The 21,433-nt window shown below is 46.2% G+C and overlaps 1 protein-coding gene across 1 annotated transcript in view; it reads right to left on the reverse strand.

Moving 5' to 3' along the window:
- Positions 1-15,356: 15,356 nt before the first annotated feature.
- Positions 15,357-21,433, reverse strand: part of Adra1a (adrenoceptor alpha 1A) — a 148,587-nt gene continuing 142,510 nt past the window's right edge. The window contains exon 4 of the mRNA XM_026783197.1: positions 15,357-15,422. Coding sequence (XP_026638998.1) covers positions 15,381-15,422 — 42 coding nt within the window. The 3' untranslated portion in view covers positions 15,357-15,380. The remainder of the gene's footprint in view (positions 15,423-21,433) is intronic.

Raw genomic sequence — 21,433 nt, forward strand, 5'->3', positions numbered from 1 at the left:
CCTCTCCCACCATGGTGGACTGTACCCTTGACCTGTGAGCAGAAATATAAACATCCCCCCTGTAAGATGCTTATTGTCATGCAACAAAAAAAGTTACTAAACTGAGGAGTACTCTCCCCAAACTGTATCTCTTAGGTCTTCACTTATACTAACCAACCTCAGAGTGGTGTTCATGCCTAAAATAACCGTGGCAACTGGGTACGTGGTTTTATCCACATATTCTTCCATAGGACCAAGGTAGTCAGCTTCTCTGGTTGGAGGAAACCAGTCAGAATGGAAATTAAGTTCAGGGAAAGGAGTATGAAAAGGAAATTGGATAGGTGAGGGATAACTCTGCTTGCTGTCTTCCCTTCTCTTCCCAGTCTCTAAGTTCATCTTGCTAATTCTTATCAGAGATATTTATCTTGAATAAAATGATATTTTTATCTCAATTGAACCCAGAAAAGTCTTGTTATCAGATGGAGCCTATAACAAAGAAGATATGGTCTCCAAGAGCTCAGTAGAAAGTAGACAAAGATTTGGATATAAACATCTCACAATGATTTCATGTAACCCCCAGATGCATCATAGGCCATTTCTTTCTCATTGCATGGATACTGTATTCTCCCATGCCCCACCTCAATGGGTGTAGTCTTTTTTTTTATTCTTTGGGGGCCCATTACCCAGTAGTTCGCAAAGAAATACACAGACACCTAATCTTATTTATAAATGCCTGGCCTTAGTTTGGCTTGTTTCTAGCCAGCTTCTCAAACTAAAATTGCCCAGTTTCTCTTTAACTACATTTTGCCTTTGGGCTTTTTACCTTTCTTTATTCTATATTCTTCTTTCCTTCTTACTCCATGGCTGTTTGTGTGTCTGGGTGACTGACCCCTGGCATCCTCCTCTCCTCCTTTTCTTGCTCCTAGCTCTTCCTATTCTTCTCTTTTCCTCAGGCCTAGATTTCTCCTTCTATTTATGCTCTCTGCTGGCAGCCCTGCCTATCCCTCTCCTGCTTTGTTATTGGCTGTCCAGCTCTTGATTAGACCAATCACATGTTTTAGGTAGGCAAAGTAACACAGCTTTACAGAGTAAAACAAATGCAACATAAGAATGTGACACATCTTTGCCTCATTAAACAAATATTCCACAGCAAAAAAAAAAAAAAGTAACAATCTTAAACTAATATTCCACAACAAATGGGTTTCATTAGGTTTGCTCACAGGAACATGGGTTGGTTAGACCTCTGGCATCTCTTGGTCGCCAAGATGGCTCAGGGGTTAAGGGCACTTGTACATCACCTGAACACACATAAAGGTGGAAAGAGAGAACTGACTCCACAAACTTGTCCTCTGACCCGTACACTCGTGTTTTGTAGCAGTTTCCTCTTTCCCCCAAGTAAATAAAGAAACAAATTAAAGAAAAAGAAAGCTCCTCTCCTTACCCAGGTAACCACTAATTGCCAGTAGATCCTCAGGGAAGCGTGGGACTTTATGAGCTCCCCCCCCCACTCCTTTTCCATAATGGAATGTTATTTGGCCCAATCTTGTGCAGCTTTTGTGTAGATAATGACAGCTGCTGATTGTTCAAGAGTGCAAAAGCCGTGCTATTCCCGGAGGCCAGGATTTCACAGTTCTGCCCCTTCTCCCAGATGTTCTCCTCTTTCCGCCCCTTTTCCCACAGTTTTGCTGAGTCATGGAGCAAGACTTGATGTTCCATTTGTCGCTGAGTATTCAACAGTCTACTTGATTTAGTACTTTGACCAGTTGTGGGTCTCGACAAGAGCCACCTCCCACTGCCAAAGCAGGCAGCGGCACTCATCTATGGGCTTAAACATAAATGTTAGAAAGGAAATTTGACACGTACACGATGTTCATTTAGCAATAAACGGCTAAATATAGTTTCTGCATTAAGGTCAGTCCTCCCCCTAGTTACAGGCTTGAGATGGCTCAGTGGTTAAGAGCACTGCTTGTTCTTCTAAAGGTCCTGAGTTCAATTCCCAGTAACCACATGGTGGCTCACGACCATCTGTAATGAGATCTGGTGCCCTCTTGAGGAAGAGACCTGGTCAGTCGTCCTTATCAACTTAGACCATGAAACCCAATATGGACGAGTTCAATAGAACCTCCATATACGGGCTGCCCATGCCTGCTTCAGCATTGCCAGGGTGTACATTTCATTTATTTTCATAGTACCACATACGAATTCCTGGGAATGAAACACAATCCAATTGGAAAGTAGTTGGTTTCTCTCACACAGCCATGCCGCTGCTGCACTAGCAGGCTCATCTTGCCTGGCAGGCCCATAGTATAGCATCCCAAATCCGTAGTGGAGAAAGATTGTTAGGGACAGGTCTATCACAGTGGCCTCCATAAAACCTTCTGGTAGCTTTGAAAGTAGGTGGCTCACTTCTCAATGTCCTGTAACCAAAGAGTGCCCTTCACTTGCCTTGTTCTTTCTTATCTGTGATCTGTAGCATTGATTACCAACTCCCCAGAATCTAGAATTATCCTGTGGATTCTGGTCTTCTGGCCATGCCTACAAAGGGTTATCTTTTTTTTTTTTAAAAAAAAAGATCTTATTTATTACATATACAATACAGTGTTCTGCCTCCATGTCAGAAGAGGGCACCATATCTCATTGTAGATGGTTGTGAGCCACTATGTGGTTTCTGGGAATTGAACTCAGGACCTCTGGAAGAACAGTCAGTGTCCTTAACCTCTGAGCCATCTCTCCAGCCCAAAGGGTTATCTTTACTGTGTTAAAAAATCCAGTCTAAAAGTGGGCAGCACCAATCCCTGGGCTTGGGATCCTATGTGTAATAAAAAGAGACATCTAGCCGAGATGAGTGCATGCCTTCAAGCTCTTTGCTTTCCGGTTGGGACCACAGTGTGACCAGCTGCTGCAAGTTTCTGCTTTAATCCCCCACCTGGATGGATTGCGCCTTAACCTCTGAGTCTAAAAGTATCTGCTTCTCCTCAGGTGCTTTTGTCAGGGTATTTATCACAGGCAAAGAAACTAGGACACCATCTTCTGCCCGGGTAGAGGCTCGCTCTTGGCAAACTAATGCTTCGGTTTATCCCACGAGAAGCGACTCCCCCAGGAGACGACACAGGGAGTCTCTCCGTGGTTTGGAAGTGTTTTGCTCAGAAGAAAAGAGTGCGCCATCTCAAACGATGGGCAAAGGTTATGTTTAACGTGGCTTGCTAGCTCAAGCTTACAGAGCTTGGCAGAACAAAGTCAATGCCCTGGAGTTAGAAGGTAGAAGGGAGGGGGAGGGGCAGAGAACTTCAGGTTAGGGATGTCAGGAGAAAGATGGGAAAAAAGACCTCCACTGATGGAAACTCACCTGAGAAAATGATCAGGAAACCTTTGTGCCAGGGTGGGGCTAACGTTTGCTGACTTGGTAAGGAGTTGCTCCTTGTAGTGGAACAAGAGTTCTGAGCGCTTTGGGGGCCAGTGACGCCTCTCTGTGTACTTCTGCTCTTGAGTGCCTGCTTGAAACGCTCTCCTCTGTTCTGTTGCGGCCCCAGTAGCTAACGGTTGCACTAGCACTAACCCCAGCACTGGGAAGGCAGGGGAGGGTGTGAGCTCCAATCATGGATCTGGAAATAGGCTAGGAGAACTACATGAAAGAGTCAGGTGTTTCAAAAATGGTTTCCTCTTATTTGTTTTTATTTTGTGGATGTGTGAGAGTTTCTGCAGGTACATATGCACACTCGGTGGGTGTCAGTGACCGGAGAGGATGGAGTACGGTGCCAGAATTGGAGCTGCAGGGGGGTATAAACCATCCAATGTGAGTGCTGGCAGCAGAACGCAGGTCCTCTGCAAGGGCAGCATATGCTATTGACTGCAGAGCCATCTGTCCAACTCAAGTCTTCTGTTCTCAGTGAATGACAAAGCTTGAAATGCATGTGTCCTGTCTGGAACTATCTTTGGTAGTCATGAAGAGATGAGGTTAGTGCCGATGAGTGTGGGCTCTGGGACCATGCACAGACAGACGTGTATTTGTAACTGGAAACTTTAGGACAAAAGCTGGGTCCCAGCAGCTTCAAGAAGGTACCCCTCAAGGGCCATCTGCTATAATACACCAATTAAAGAGACGTGTAGTTGTAACCAGTCTTTCTCCACTCCGCCTGCCAGCTCCCAAATAACCACATGGAGACTTCTTATTAATGATGAAAACCCAGCCTTAGCTTGGGCTTGTTTCTGACTAGCTCTTATAACATAAATAAACCCATATTTTAAAATCTACATTCTCTTACATGGCTGTTACCTTTTCTCTGTTCTGCCCATCTTGCCTCCTTCATGTCTGGCTGGCAACTCCCCCTTTCTTCCTCCCAGTGCTCTCTCTGTCCCACAGTCCCCCTATACCTCCTGCCTTGCTATTGGCCATTTAGCTTTTTATTAAACCAATCACAGTGACACATCTTCACCCTGAATAAAGGAATATTCCACGTGGAATGGTGGAAGCCAGGGAGGGAGGACTATTTCTGTGGCCACTGTGGGAAGAGGAACAGAGAGAGGAGTTCGGTGTCGCCCCAAGTCTCTCCTCAAGGTTCTGACATGAAGTTTAGTCTTAAATAGAAGAGAAACTGGGCCACGGAGCAAGAGGCGTGCATAGCTACTGGTTCTTGCCAAGGCATGGTGTACCTGACCCCAATTCAGGTTCTTCAGAATGGTTGGAGGAAGTCCTGATGTTTATCATCACTTAGGGGACCAATCTGGCACTCGGGAGATGCTTATTCCAGGATGCTGTCCCGTCATCATGGGTGGCTGTCCTCTGGGAAGTCATAAAGGGAAGGGGTAGCCTGTCTTGAAAGACTCAAGATGACTGAAAGCTTAGGATGGTCATTCTTCTGTTTTCAGACTTGAAGTGGGGGTGAAATGCGGTCCGACAGGCACTCCTTGAGTGACTCACACATCCGTGTGCAGAGCTCAGCGGGTGGCCCAAAGTAAAGGAGACAGGCACAGACTGAAGATGGAGAGAGACCTGGCTTGCATCCTGCATGTGACTGCCTGGTGGGCCCAAGTGGGGAGTCTGAGTCTGAGTGCCTGCTCTCTGCATGCCTCGTTCTGAGCTGGGTGTGCAAGCTGCTTGTGGAAACTCTCAGCTTCTGCCCTTGAAGGATGGTCATGTGAGGTCCAGATGAGCTGGCGTGTAAAAATGCACCAGGACCCATGCCAAAACCACCTCCCTCATGGCACATGAGTGTGTGTGCGCGGGAGAGGGAGGGGTACCATTAGCCTTTGCTTTCCAGGTCTCATGGGTGTCAGAAGTAGCATAAATCCGTTTTATTTTATATGTGATTATCAGAGCCTTAAGGACAGAGATATGTTTTATTCGATTCCCATAGCGCTTAACAATTTCTTCCACACACAGGTGCTAAATATTCCTGGTCCTGTCTTATAAAACAGACAGCGTGGTATCAAAAACCAGAAACTCTGGGGCTTCCGGCATTTCCAGAGTGAGCGTTTTAGCCCTCGGAGGTCATTCTGAGAACAGCAGTCCTTTGCTTGGTGGCCTTAACTTCACTATCACAGAGACCTGGTGGACAGAAAGGAAAGCCTGTTTGTGCATCAGGGAATTGAGAATGAACGACCCCTGCTTGTGCAGTGCGCGCAGTTGGCCCCTAGATGGCGGCAGAGCACGAGCCTTAGAATGACCGGGACCGCCGGAGCTCTCAGAGATGGGATTTCAGAGGCTCTGGAGTCAGAGCTCCCGGTGTGGGATCAAAACTGATCCGGGAATTTAGAGACCAGGTGTGCTCTGGAAGTGGTTTGTTTAGCTAGGGAGTCACTGAGTAAGTCGAGCCTTTGGGCCTAACGGCTCAGATGATCTTCCGGTGACAGCCCGTTCTGTAACAGCGTGCCTGCAATGTAACTGAGAATTAAGCATAGGCAGGTGGGGAGAATCGGGAAGAGGAGTTTGGAAAGGGAAATTCAGGGCCAAAAATATATGAAAAAATTAAATAAAAATTATTAAATGTAAAAAAAAAAACCCTTAAGTGTTAAGCACTGGTTATGTTCTGTAGTTACTCCCCTTTCCCTCCTTTCTCCATCCCTCTCTCCCTTCCCTCCTCCCGCCCTCCTTTCCTTCCTCCTTCCCTCCCTCCTTAGTCTTCTCTATCCCCCACCCCCACCCTGCACCCCTTTCCTCCTCCCCCTCCCATTTTTTCCGGTTCTGTGGATCTGTGGGTCCTCATGCTTGCATGGTACCTGATTAACCAACGAACCATCTCTTCAGTCTCCGAACGACCTTCACTTGTTTCTCTTGGTCACGGAGTTGAGAATGTGTTTTTCAGATGTATTTATAGAATTACTGTTTTTCATTTCTTTAAACAACATGCTTCATAAAATGAGGGTAGGTAGGGCTTTATGTCTTTTAGAGTAGAGCATATACATTTTATTTTTGGGGGGGGAGCATATACATTTTAATGCTCTGATCCTGAGTGTCGTTTTGGATTTATCCACATTTCATATTTTAATTCTGTTCTAAATTGGGTTATATACATACTCGTATGGCTTAGTGTTTAAAACATAGTGATACTTAATTTTTAAATTTTGTTTGCATTTTATTTTTTAAGATTCACTTGTCTCTCTCTCTCTCTCTCTCTCTCTCTGTGTGTGTGAATGTTTTGCCTGCATTTACGTATGTGCAAGGCATTAGTGACCGTGGAAGGCAGAAGAGGGAGTTGGTTCCCTGAACTGACGTTAAGGCAGCTGTGAGCTGCCATTTGAGAACTAGGAACTAAATCCAGGTCCTCTGCAAGAGAAGCAAATGTTCTTAAGCAGGTCTCCTCAGCATTTTGGTTTGTTTGTTTTGTGTGTCTGGGTGTGCCTGTGTGGAGGTCAGAGGACCACCCTCACAGCTGGGTCTCTCCTTCCACCACCGTGTGGTTTCCAGGAGTGGAATTCAGGTCCTCAGACCCGCTGGCAGCGCCTTTCCCTGCTGAGCCACTGCTCAGCCCATGAATTACCTCTGTACCTCCATCTTATAGCGCTGCTAGGCTTCCGTTAGCTTTTTACAAGTCCTCCTGGATATTTGCATGTGGACAAACAGTTGGTCTGCAAAGGAAGACATGTTTCCTTCTTCCTTTCCGACGAAGGTGTTTTCATGCCTTATCACACTGACCGCATTCCCCAGAACAGTGTTGCTCAGCAACGGACTGAGAACTTGCATGCAAAGCATCCAGGCCTCCAGCAGTGCAGTGTGTGCGGTCCATCGTATCTTTTGTAGACTATTCTTTCAAAGATGAGAGTTTCCTCCCATTCATTGTTTCCTAAAAATTAAAAAAAAATGGTAATAGACTTTGGATTTTTATCCAATACTTTTTATTTCTCTATTGAGATGAATTTCTTTAAATTAAAAATTTGTTAATATAGTAACTATACAGATTGATTTTTCAAATGATAAACCAGTTTTACATGACTGACTGAACCAGTCTTGGTCGTGGTGTATTATCCTTCTGCCACGTTCTTTGGTTCAATTGCTAGGCTTATTTTTAGAGTTGTTTTCACCTGTTCATAAGGAGCATAGATTTTAGTTGCGATGTCTTTGGCTTTGTGTCAATGTAGTGTTGAATACACAGTATATTTGGGTGCCAGCCTTTCTTTCTCAGTGTTTGAAGAGCATGTGCAAGGTTGGTGGGATTTCCTCTTTATTGTGGTTGCCACCACTGCGGCTGTTCAGACCTGGGCTTCCGTTTGTAGGAAGGCCTGTTAGGAAGACTCTTCTTCCAAAGAGCTGATAGGAAATTTTACAAATAAAAGTTATGTATATATGTATGTTTGTATATATGTACGTATGTATTGTGTGTGTATGCGTGCATGCATATGTGTGTTTGTATGTGTATGTATGCGAGAATATATGTGCGTATGTGTGTATCTATGTATGTGTGTATCTATGTATATGTATGTATGTGTGCATGTATGCATGGCTGTGAGTCATAGCTCTACTTTATTTTTTTATATTTATTTATTTATTATGTATACAATATTCTGTCTGTGTGTATGCTTGCAGGCCAGAAGAGGGCACCAGACCCCAGCACAGATGGTTGTGAGCCACCATGTGGTTGCTGGGAATTGAACTCAGGACCTTTGGAAGAGCAGGCAATACTCTTAACCTCTGAGCCATCTCTCCAGCCCCTAGCTCTACTTTCTTAATATAGACTTGGTGATATTTTCCTTTTCTAGAGATAGCATTTTGTACTATCAATGTCACCCTGGTTTCTTCCTGTTTTCTTCACTCCGAGGCTGTCTGAAGGAAGGGTGCTTCTCATCACCTAATGAGGAGAAAGAATGCAGACCTTTCTGGGAAGGACCCCAGTGTGATTTCTACACAGCTAGAGAACATGCTTACTCTGACTTAAATCCCCGTTTATTGAGACTTGTTTTGTGGCCCTAAGGGTGGTCCATCTTGGCTCGTGTTCCCAGTGCTCCTGGGAAGAGCTGTCTGTCTTGTCTGTTTAGTGGATGGAATGCTGTGTGAGCAATGGTAGGTTAAGCTGTCAGTGGTTCATGTTATGCCCAAATCAGCAAAGTCTCCAAAAGGCAAAAAGGAGACCAAGTCCCATACATAAAAGCAAAGAGACTTTATTTTATGCAAGTTTGCAAACTCAGTCTCTCCGCATGCCCAACGTATTAGAATAAACGGAGAGCCCCGAGCTCAATTAGAGTTGGGTTTTTATAGTAGTAAAAAATGGGGGTGAGAGGTTTCTGAGGCTCAGGATCCCTGATTGGCTGATATTTATCTAGGGGTGTCCTGGTGAGTGTGTACTGGCAGGAGGTCCTATCTACAGCGGTTGGAATGTTAGGCATTTCCTTTGGATGGTCTGTTCCTGGGTGGTGGTCGGGTAATCTTAGCTCATGGTTCTTCTTCCTGCAAGCAGGTATTGCTTCAGGGTAAACTACTGAGACTCAGGAAGTAAAGAACTTCCTTTGGGTGATCTGTTCATATTTAACTTATCATGGCTGGCTCCTACAGTTCAAACCTCCTAAGATCCATGGTGACCACCACCTGATAATGTCCAGCTAGTCTCCTGTGTTAGCTGAGAACTATATAGTCTGGGCTGTAAGGACGATATCATAAAGGGTCTGCAGCAGTTTTCTCTCTGTTTCTCCGTTGTTGGGAGTCCATCACTACAACATTCCTTAAAGTAGATTTCAGTAAAGTGCTTTCTGGTGAGAAAGCCTATTGTCCTGTAGTGCACTTTTTAAATGTCCCATCATTTAAAAGTTAACTCAGCTCCCATCAGTTTCTAGTCACAAGTGTCCGGGGGGAGGGTATCCAAAAGCTGATCTCAGTTTGTTTTCAGAGGGCCGCTTCAGACTCGGGTTCCAAAGCGGAGTAACCCACTGTTAATAGTCAATCCTTAAGCTGCTGACAGCCTGCTCTCATTCTCCTAGGCTTGTGAGTTTATATGTCTTTATTTACACATTCTTATTTCTGGAATCTACATTTCCATATTCTTATTCTTGGACTCTTCAACTTGATTGACATGTTGTCTATCCAAATGATTACATGTGTTCATTGCTCATGTTTCTTTGTCTGGTTGAATTTTTATAAAATCAATAAACTTTACTTTCAAGCAGTTTTCAGAGAGAGAGAGAAATGAACAAGGAGCACAGGACATATCTCCTACCGCCTCCTGTTTCCCATTGTTCACGTCCTGTGTTGGCGCGGCGTGTTTGCCACAGTGATGACTCCATTCCAATGGATTGTTGTCCCTGGATGCCGCCTGTCAATCAGAATGCTCCGCTTTGTATGCTCTATGAGTTCCAAACTAGGATGTCACCAATCCCTTGTGACAGCACCATTTTAACCTGAGAGCCCCTTTGCTGGACGTCTCCATCCCTCCCTCCTCCTTGAGCCACCCCTGCCCACCCCTGCCCACTCCTGCCCACCCCTGGCCACCACTGCCCACCCCTGCCCACCCCTGGCCACCACTGGCCACCACTGCCCACCCCTGCCCACCACTGGCCACCACTGGCCACCACTGCCCACCCCTGCCCACCACTGGCCACCACTGGCCACCACTGGTCCTTCGATCGCTTTTGTGGATGTGTTTGTGTTTCTCCTGGCCGCTTGCTCTTCTTCTGCAGTAGAATCTACATGTCCTCAGAGTTCCCATTTTAACCATTTCGAAGCGTACAGTTCAGGGGCATTTAGTGCACTGGCAATGTTGAACAAGCAAACCCACTACAGTCCCCAAACAAACTCCGCTCACACAGCTTGGGCCTGTGAAGGGCGGGCCCCAAGTCCTAGAACAAAACAAGTCCGTGTTTTCTTACAGCTGTCAAGGGGCTTTGTTACCTTAAGGAGACCTCCTCAACATGCCCAACTTTTAACTCTTTTTCCACTCTTCATATACGAAATAAATCAAATATTCCTTTCATTGGACATACTTATAACTGATAACAGCTCCAGGCTCTGACAGTTTTATGGGTGAGTCCATTTAAACTTTCAAGTAGACAATTCTTCCGCTGTGTAAGTAAATCATTCTGCAGCTGTAGCACTGAGTGTGTGGATACAGCCCCCAATTGATCCAGCAGGCTGCTATAGAGACCCAAAAGTAACATGTACATCGGAAGGGTTAGAGCTAGCCCAGGTGTGAATGCTGATCTAAATGAAAATCTAAACAATGTATTGCATCAGCATTGGGAATGTAACATATAATGTCTGTGCAGTGATCCTGTTTGCTTCTCTGTTGCTGTAATCAACACTAACTAAACAGAGGTGGAGGAGGAAAAGGTCTATTTGGCATACGGCTTCCAGCCCATCATCCAGGGAAGCCAAGGCAGGAACCTAAGCAGAGCTTATGGGGAACACTCGCTCAGTTTACCTTTCTGATTCAAGCCAGGACCACATTCCCAGGGGTGGCATCACCCACAGTGAGCGGGGCCCTCCCACATCAATCATTAATCAAGAAAAGGCACCCCCAGACTTGCCTATAGGCCAATCCGATGTAGGCATCCTCAATTGAGGGGCCCTCTTCCCAGGTGACTGCATCTGTGTTAGGTTCACAACAACCGAGGGGCACCAGCAGCTAGACGGCTAGTCTGTTTCATGGATGAAGAGCTAGATGGTTGTTCCGATAAGACTAGCTGCCATGAAGCATCTCTTCCTTGTAAAAACACAAACGTTTTTACATTTACTGAAATCTCTACATTTTCTTCTTACATTTCTTTGGTCTGGCATGCACACCTAGCACCTGTGGAGGTCAGAGGACAGTACACGCAAACTGTTTCTCTCCTTCCACTACATGGACTGCAGAGATCGAACTCAGGTTGTCAAGTGACAATTATTTCCTGGGCCATCTTGTTGGCCCAAATTATATTGTCTTAAAATGATAAAGAATATATTTGTGAACACAAAGAGCCAGTATTATATCTACTTAGTGTTTCTAAAAATATATTCCAAATAGTTTATTTCTGAATTTTATTAGCAACAAGAAGAGCGTTTTGGAGCCTGGTTTTGTGAGTGGGTGAGTATTGGCCATGTTTTATGGAGAAGGAGGCTGTAAGGACTTCTTATGCACGGAGTGCTGTGCGTAGCATCTAGGGCAGAACTAGGGGGTTCAAACTAGGCTCCGTCCTGTATGGTACACCACCGCATGTCCTCAAAGGGAATTCTTTGTCTATCTCAGTCCACCCAGAGCAGAAAAACCAGGTAAGGACGTGTCTAGAAAAACACTCTTCTGGAATGGGGTCTTAGCATGAGGGGCTGTGGTCTCAGTACTCAGACTAGGTTAGAGAACGGAAAATCGGGCCAATGAGGTGGCTTAGTGGGTAACAGCGTTTGTTCCTAAGCCTGACAACCCGAGTTTATCCCCGGGATCCACACGGTAGAATTAGAGGACCGACTTTTTCTCTGCCCTCCGCATGTGGTACACAGCCCTTCCTACATAAATACGCAAAAATGGACTGAACACCCATAGGAAATTATTTTATCACATCTTCGGAGGGACCCGTCTTAAACTGAGTCCCTGGCTGGGTCCCCCTGCCTATGGATGGCTGTCTCCCTGTGTCTACGTAGTTTTTTCTCTGTCTATGCCTGTGTCCTGATTGCTTCATTGTCTAGGGACACTAGTCATAGTAGATTAGAGCCCATCCCAAAGATCTTATTTTAGCTTAATGCAACCACAGTGGGAGGGACTGGGGAGTTCTACAGAAAATTTGGGTGGTTCAACTTACAGCTGTTTTGAATAGTCTGCATTGTCCTCTACCTCATGACCAGCAGAGGGCGCTGATGCCTGCCGCAAGCTGCAGAGAATAAGTCCGACCACCATGCCTGTCTTGCAGAACGCTTCTGGAAGGCCAGCTTGCTTCTCTTCGGTATATCCAGGTTTCCTTGTGTGCCCCACTTCTTTATAAATAGTAAGAAAGAAAAATTCAGGATATTCACGTGTGTGTGGGCAGGCATGCGGAAACACGTGCATACAGGTTTATGCTGTGTATCTTTAATGGTGCTACCTTACGTTTGAGGCCTGGTGCCTCACAGAGGCTGGACCTCACAGACTAGTCTGGGCTGGGTAGCCAGAGGTTTCTGGGGGTCCACCTGTTTCTCTCTCTCTCTCAATTCAAGCACAGGGTTACAGATAGGTGCTATGCCAACCCTTTACATGGGTTCTGGGGATTCCAGACCCAGGTTCTCCTCTTGGTTTGGTGAGTACTTGACTGGGCTTTCTATGAGCAGGATCTCTTTCTGTAGTAAGCCGTGGTTGCTGTCTTTCAACCCCCCCGCAATGGCCTTTTCTGTTTTCAGAAAACATTCCCTCCTAGATCCTATCTCTGTCAACATTCTGTTTACTCTCTCCCGGCAGTTCACACTCTGTCCCCACCCACCTGGCAATTACCAACGCACTTCATAAATTGGTCTCCTTACATATCATTCGCTTGTGGGAGGCAGTTTGCCCAGGGTACATACTGTCCTCTGTAAAGGACAGAGACTTATGACATCGCATCATGACATGACTTCAGAAGGACTGGGAGGCAGATAAGCCCCTCCATCCCAGCTTGCCCCCACCAAAACAATTGCTTTCGTTTTGCAGAGGGTCTGTCATTTCTTAGTTGCACGCTTATATATTTTCCTTCCCTATCTGTGAGGAACCAGGCAAGAAAACACAGACAGTGTGTGTAGACAACGATTTCATGTCGAGAACCGGCCGCTTATGGAACTGTAAAAGCAAGAAGCCATGGAGGGAAGGGGGTGAGGACATTAGAAACTGGGAGCTTGGGTAAGGCCCTCTGTGAAGCTGGGGCCGACACTGTCTGCTGCCGCTGGAGACTGAGATCACATGCAATGCTGGCTCTGGACGTTTGGAAAGAGGTTAGAAACTGAAGTAATGGGCTGCCACTCTGGTGAAGGGTCATTGCTGCATGGGGCTGGCCAGAACCCAAGCAAGCAGGAGGGAGCTGACTCCTTCTCCAGCCAGCTGACCTCCCTCTACTGCCCCCTACTGGCATAAGGTAGCAGCAAGTCCACCGACAGGAGAAACAGGGTTTGTAGGAGTCAAGTCCTTAGACTGCAGAGCCCAGGAGAGAAGCAAAGTTTTGGAGATGACAGAAAATAGCTTGATGTCATAGGTCACCTTTTACTCAGCATCCACATACACGTGTGACCATTCACTGACCACAGTAGTAACTTCATGTTTTGGTCTAATCAGGAGCTACCATCTTCATATAAATAAGGAGCCTCAGAGAGGCTCTCCCCATAAAAGATAAAGAAGCTAAGAAAGCTCTCAGTGGACAAAATAAAACAATTTGAAGTGCAAATACAGTTTGAATTAACTAATGGACACTTAATTGTTTTTCCTTTTGCGGCAATGTCTCACTATGTAGCCTGGGCTAGCCTATGTAAACCGGGCTAGCCTGGAACTCACAGAGATCCACCCGTCTCTGTCTCTCAAGTGCTGGGACTAAGGATTTGCAGCCCTGTGCTGTTGCATGACACTGTTCCTGGGTTGAGGTGGGTAAAGTGCACACTAACTCTGGATAGGGAGCCGATCCGGACTAAAGTCAGATACCAGTAAAGCCCATTTGGTGAGCCAATGAGCCTTATTGGGGCTACTTACAGAAGTATGAGCTAGAGGTTACTTACAGGAGCACTCATGACTTAAGGACAATGGCATCCCCAGAAGTCCACCCCGGAGTAGGTGACAGCTCACAGAGATGGGAACTTGGAGCACACTGCACAGCCTGCAGGCAGTTTGATAGGTTGGAGAGGATCACTTCCAGGAACCCAGAGGATCTGAGATTCTGCTGGGCAGTCCAGGGGGTCTCTGCCACCTTCAGGCAGCTTGGGTTCTCTCAGAGTGTCTCCTGCTTCTATTCACTTGGGAAGGGCGGGGCCGAGCATCTATGGCCATTTTCAGGGATTCCTCAAAGCCATTGAAATGTTTACTTTGGGATCAGTGGGCTTCCTTGAGTGATGGAATGTTTTATTTCCCCTGGGAACATCCCATGTCTGAAAGAGCTTCCTTCCAAGATGGGAGGTTTTCTCTGGGAGGAAATTTCTACGCCATGCACATTTGACTTTTTAATTATAAGCCAAAATACCAACGAAGCCATATTGAGGGACGAGTGATTAAATACGCAATAGATGGAGAGACATCTCTCTCTCTCTCTTTCTCTCTCTCTCTCTCTCTCTCTCTCTCTCTCTCTCTCTCTCTCTCTCCGTTTCCATGCATATGAGTGCATGTGTGTGTTTCTCTGTGTGTATGTGCAGGTGTTCACACTGTGGACACCCAAGGTTGGTGTCAGGAGTAATCCTCTGTCACTCTTTGCTTTGCTCACTGAGGCTGGGGCTCCCATCAGACCCAGATCTTGCTAATATGGCCAATCTCCCTAGTCGGTATGCTCTGAGAACTCCTTGTTTCTGCCTGGCTGAGGCTGGGATTACAGGAGAGGAGCCACACCTTCCTGGCGTTTGTGTGGGTCCTGGGGATCTGAACTCTGGTCCTTGTGCTCATTTGGCAAACATTTTAATGGATGAGCCTCCTCCCTGCTCGTGACAGCTCTTCCTACAGAGCAATTTCTGATGGCGGAAGTTGAGGTTGATCTGGATCCGGTGACTCTCATCAAATGAACACACTACGAAAAAATAACAATGGCAAGCTGGTGGTGGTGAAACTGGCACATATAACCTATACCATGAGATGAAAGGTGACGTCACTAGTGACACCACATGACTACTCTTGTCCTCTGTGATAAGGATGTGACAAGAAGGACCCTTCACCTTGGTTGCGTTCTTTCTTAAGTCCCTCGATTCAGGAGACAACATCTGTGTTTAATTAAGAGAGAAAAAAAAGGCAGAAATCTTTACCTGAGGGATATATTTCAAGATCTCCGATTAGTACTCTTCATAATTGTCAAGGTCATGGAAAACAAGCAAAGCTGAGAGACTAAGGAGACATGACAACAAAAGCCGCATTCTGGATTGAGTCCTAGAAGAGAAAAACAATGTTAATGAAGGAACCCTGAAACCCTAGTCAAGCTTGAGGTTTTGTTCCTAGCAATGGACCAACAGGGAGTTCTTAGTTTGGAAAATGTCCCCCAGCAATCAAAGATGGTGACATTAGGGGACACCGGGTGAAAGACACAGGCATACAGGCTCTTCCTACTGTATTATATCCTGACATATTTGCCCAAACAGAGCCCTTTTCCCCCCAGCTTATTCTCGCTTCCCTTTCTCAGTTGGGGTGTGGATTATCTGGTAGCTTGCCGCAAATTGTGATTCCTAATGGATCCAAATTCTTAGTGGTTACACCTGAACTACTGTTAGTAGGGAAGTAGTAAGAGACCAGAGAATCCACAGAGCTACTGGCTCCAAGAAGCATCCCCTCCTTTTTGGGGAGCAGTAATCCCGTTACCTGGAGTCAATCATCAGAGCTAGCACAGAAGAAACCTCCCTCACTGGTTCAGAGGCACAAAGACCCCAACAGGACCAAGGGTGGTTGTATTTGTCCCCTGTAGAAGCAGCCCTTCCCTGAGAACTAGCATCTCCAATTCAGCACAGCTAGGCTAGACAGTGGTGGAAACCTGAAATTTCTGCACCAGCTCCAATAGTGAAGGGGATTCGCTTCATCTCACCCTGTTCTTCTCAGATTCAGGCCTGAGCACAATGAAAGGACTTGGTAGTCTACCAGTCGCTGGCTCAAAATATATGATGCTTCCTATGAGGAAAAACGTTTTAAGATGTCTTCCTGAGTGACATCATACCTGAGCCTCCAGGAAACCATTCTACTGGGCCATTCGGTTCTCATGGGCCTGCCACTACTAGGAATGCGCTCTTCACTAGACCGACGTGTATCACCAAAGGCACGAGCCCATCATGGCGCTCCTGTTGCATTATGCAAACACAGATAGTCATACTAGTGAAGTACTTGCATACAGAGAGGGGGAAGCATTTCTGTATCGGGAGGCTAAATTCAGGCCTCCTTTTTATGGGAGAGATCAAGACTAGTTAACAACAACCAGATAGCTGCTGGTCTTCCCAGGGAAAAAGTCCCATGATCCATGTTCAACGTTAGTCTTTGCACTCAGAGAAAAACAACATGGTAGCTAGACCAGTCTTAGTGGAGATAAGCCCCCACTTGTGAGTGAATATAGTACCTCTACCACCAATGCCAAGGCCTCTTACACATGCTAAGCAGCTGGGCAAGTGACTGCTCACACTTACCTAACCACCCAGGGCCTCTGCTGTGGAGGAAACCCCATCAGATGCACTCCTGTGTCTCCACACCTATCAGATCGGTATTCTCGTATCCATCCATACGCAGTTGCTAATCTCCCTATCTTCTTTATTCCAAGTCCCCAACCAACTTCTGTGATATGGACTCCATCAAAGACAGCTGAAGTCTGGGCCCCTGGCTACCTCTCCCCAGAAGACAGACAATGTGCTGATCAAAGTTCTCCCCTGTCTCTCAGGGTGCCATGGAGCGGGCTATTAATAGCTCATTTCCTGTTCCTGTATTGTTTGGAATCAATCAGGAGCAAGGCCAGACAGAGTCTTTTTCTTCTTTTAACCAATGAGTGGGAAGGAAATCCCCACTAGGTGGTTGAGCTGGTTCATAACTGTCAACTTGAAGCAAGCTAAGGATATGGAGCAAGAGGGAGCCTCAAGTAAGAAGGGGCCTCCAGCAGACTGACATGTAGGCCAGTCTGAGGGGGTTGTTTTCTTGATTAATGATTGATGTGGGAGGGCCAAGACCATTGCAGCCAGGGCTACCTTTGGGCAGGTGGTCCTGGGTTGTATAAAACAATGAAACTTCACAACAAAGAGCAAGCTAGTGAGCAGCCCTCCTCCATGGCCTGTGCTTTAGTTCCTGTCTCCAGGTTAGTTAGTTCATGCCCCGATTTCCCTCAGTGATGGACTGTAAGCCCTAAGACAAAATGGTGCTTCTTAGGACAATAGAAAGCAGGCTAGTCTGGTTGTGTGGGTTGACCCGAGGGAGGAAATGCAAACATGAGGGCTCCATATTGGCCCCCCCTCCCAAGGCATTTTCATGGACGTGGCGCTTCTGTCTTTGAAGCTGCTCAGGTTGGATTCATTATATCACCAGCACCCATAAATTCACACCTCAGACCTTGCGATTGCTAGCCCCAGGGGTCACTGTGTCCTACCACACCCAGTTTAAAATGGCAGCTCAGGCCACACAACCCCCGGATTCCCCAGTCAGGAGCTCAATCTTGAGCGGGCCCAGCTGTAAGCTGGGAGCCATTTCTGCAATGGAGAATGTTTGGCTGACAGTGGAGACCACGCTCTGTTCTGAAACCTCCCAGCCCTGCGGGATGCTGCTTCCACTGAAGCTTGTCAGAGGCTTCACACAGCCCTGCTGGTTTCCATGGAGATTTCATGCATCATGGATATTCTGGGTTATAAGGCCCAAGTGACAGAGCAGTTTGCTTTGGGGCCCTAGCTCTCCATTAGTCACCTTTGCACCCCCAGTCCCCACTTAGATGAGTAAATGAGTCAGACCTGCATGTTTTATCTTATTTTGGTTACTCGAGAGGGAATCTCATGCAGCTCAATGTACAGGCCTTGAATAAACTACGAAGCTGAGAATGGCTTCTGCATTGCTCCATTTGGGATACAGGAGAGTTTGAGTCGTAGCAAAGAAAGGATGTTCTGGGGACTGGGTTCAGCTCAATCCTTTCTACAACAGTAGCTCTGCCCTGTGTGTCAGAGAGCCAGCGCAGAATGCTGTCATTGATGAGTGGGAACATTCTAATTGTTCATTCAGGGATTGGATAAATGGAAAGCATGTAGACACGATCCTTGGACCTGTTGAATTCTCCTCGTTTGAGAGCTGAAACTCCATTTATTAGTTGACGGGCACAGCCCCCTCCCCTGTGTTGACCAGATCACAAAGATGATTTGAGTTCTTTTTTTATTGATATTTATTGAGCTCTACATTTTTCTCTGCTCCCCTCCCTGCCCCTCCCCTCCCCCCTTCAACCCTCCCCCAGGGTCCTCATGCTCCCAATTTACTCAGGAGATCTTGTCTTTTTCTACTTTCTACTTCTCATGTAGATTAGATCTATGTATGTCTCTCTTAGTGTCTGTATTGTTGTCTAAGTTCTCTGGGATTGTGGTTTGTAGGCTGGCTTTCTTTGCTTTATGTTTAAAAACCACGTATGAGTGAGTACATGTGATAATTGTCTTTCTGTGTCTGGGTTACCTCACTCAAAATGATGTTTTCTAGCTCCATCCATTTTCCTGCAAAATTCAAGCTGTCATTATTTTTTTTCTGCTGTGCGGTACTCCATTGTGTAAATGTACCACATTTTTCTTATCATTCTTCGATCGAGGGGCATTTATGTTGTTTCCAGGTTCTGGCTATGACAAACAAAGATGCTAATGGTTTGAGTTCTTTAGAATCAGGTTAATTCTGTGAGAGTATCTCATAACCCCCCAAAAGGTCCAGGCATTCTCGTTTCTCAGGAGTGATGATTGGTCTTCATTCCCAAGTTGATGGTATTTGACATCGATTAGGAGACACGCCTCTGGGTGAGTCTGTGAGGTTATTTTCATAGTGGGCGGCACTTTCTGGCAGCAGCCCAGCTATCCAGAAACTCAAGGGGAAAGCTTTGCTGCACTGTCTACTTAAGTTCACGTCTGCCGCCACTTCCACCCTTTGCTGATGCTGGAAATTCCTTGGTCTTCTAAAGGTATGCATGTATGCCACAAGCATGCAGTGCCTGGAGAGGCCAGAAGAGGGCGTTGTATTCCCTGGAACTGGAGTTGAGGTGTTTGCACTCCGACTTTCCATGGTTGTTGCTCCCATGCTCCCTGTTGCCCCCTAAAATCCTCCATGTAGCTCATCATCGATTCTCTCCCAAGAAAGGAGCATAGCTTATATTTATTACAAGTTCTAGTAATTCTGCGTGTCTGCAATGGAAAGTAGTAGGGGCTTGTGGGTATTTAGATATTCCTGAGTGGTAAGCATTTGAATATAAAATCTATCCTTTGGTGGAGATAGCAGTGCTGGGTGCCTTAGCTGATATTTGCCAGTCTTGTGGCTGCCAGTTAATCAGATGCCATGCACACACTTCTATTTAACTGCAGCAGGTACTTGGCCTTCTGGGAAGGGGAGTCCTTCCTATGATGACCTTTGAGGGCTACTGGGCAACCTCCTATGCTCTCTCTCTTGTCTCGGAGTGCAATATATGAGGTTTTCTGGGACTCACTTTGGTTAAGATTGATGGGCAAACAAAGCAAAACAAATAGACAAGCAAAAAAAATTTTATATATATATATATATGCCAATGTTGTCTTCTGAGAAGTCACAGAAATTGGAATCTCTCTCTCTCTCTCTCTCTCTCTCTCTCTCTCTGAGTGTGTGTGTGTGTGTGTGTGTGTGTGTGTGCATGAGCATGCCACGACATGCATGTGGTGGTCAGAACACAATCTTGGGGTGTTTAAGACAGGGTCTCTTGTTCACAGATGTGTACGCCAAGCTGACTGGCCTGTAAACTTACAGGCATGATCCTGACTCTACTTCTCACCTTGCTCTAGGAACCCTGGAATTGTGGGCACATGCAATCAAGCCTGTCTTTGTGTGGGCTCCGGGAACCGGAACTCGAGTCCTCACATTTCCGTGACAAGTGCTTTAGCTGCTGAACCATCTTCTCAAACCTCGAAGGCCTGACGCTTTTAAAGGGTTTTGAATAAAGCAGCCGAAGGTTCCTTTCCAGGGCTGGAAAGATAACTCGGAGCTTTGAAGCTGGCTCTGTTCGATGCCAAGCAACATACGGCAATGCCTGTGGATGCTGATTCCAGCACTGTGACTGGCTTCTTGATATTGGCCATGGGATCAAAATAAAATCAGAAAATGCCTCTCGGCTCATGGGAAGCAAAATGACAGCAATTGGCTGAAAAACAGAGCCACTAACGCTAATGCTTTGAGTGCTGTCCTTAGACGATGATGGCGACCATTGCAAATCCCTGTCTATGATTTTAATCCCCTCAATGATGTGAGTACATTTTTTTTGGCCATAAACTCATACACAGGGTTGCCTCCTGTCTGTTAGTGGAAATAGAATCCCTGTGCTAAAGGTCAGGTTCTCTGCAGTGTCCAGGTGAGCAGAGACAGCCCGCATCTTACGGCACTGTTGCATGAAGGCTTGGGGATCCTCTTGCCAACCCCAGATGGTTTATAAGACTCAGTTTCAGTGACTATCTGGGCTGAGTTCTTTGATCTCTAGAGAATCAAATTGTATAACCTCTACATGCCACACCCTGGAAGTTTCTAAATGCTTGTTGGAGAATGTAGTTAGGCAGTAATCTATATCCTTTCATTCAATACTCCATATACTTAACGCAGGTTGCTCACAGAACACGCAGAGCATGCCCATCTAGGTTGGATGCTATCTCATGAAGACATTCCCAATACTGTGTGCAGTCAGCTGATTTTTTATTTTTCTGTCAGGAAACAGGTAGCCTTGTCACTTCCTTTGAAGACTTTAAATGCACAGAGTTATGTGGTTACCTCAGCATCAGGAGAGAAGTGCAAAGGTTTATGCTTTGGTCCTTGTCTTGGTTAGGGTTTTATTGCTGTGAAGAGGCACCATGACCACAGCAACTCTTACAAAGGAAAGCATTTAATCGGGGCTGGCTTACAGTTCAGAAGTTTAGTCTGTTTGTCATCATGGTGAAAAGCATGGTGCTGGAGAAGGAGCTCAGAGTTCTATACTTGAATCTGCAGGCAGCGGGAAGAGACTTTGCCACTGGGCGTGGCTTGAGCATCTGAGACCTCAAAGCCTGCCCCCAGTGATGCAGCTCCTTCAACAACACAACACTTACTCCAGCAAGGCAACGCCTCCTAACAGTGCCACTCCCTATGGGCCCATGGGGACCATTTTTATTCAAACCACCACAGTACTGTTCCTGGGTGATGCGACTTCTTATCTGGATGCTTCTTTGAAGGTTTATCACCCCAACTTTGAGTGCACT

The sequence above is a fragment of the Microtus ochrogaster genome, chromosome 17 (assembly GCF_000317375.1).
Source record: "Microtus ochrogaster isolate Prairie Vole_2 chromosome 17, MicOch1.0, whole genome shotgun sequence".
In the NCBI taxonomy this organism is placed as follows: Eukaryota; Metazoa; Chordata; class Mammalia; order Rodentia; family Cricetidae; genus Microtus; species Microtus ochrogaster.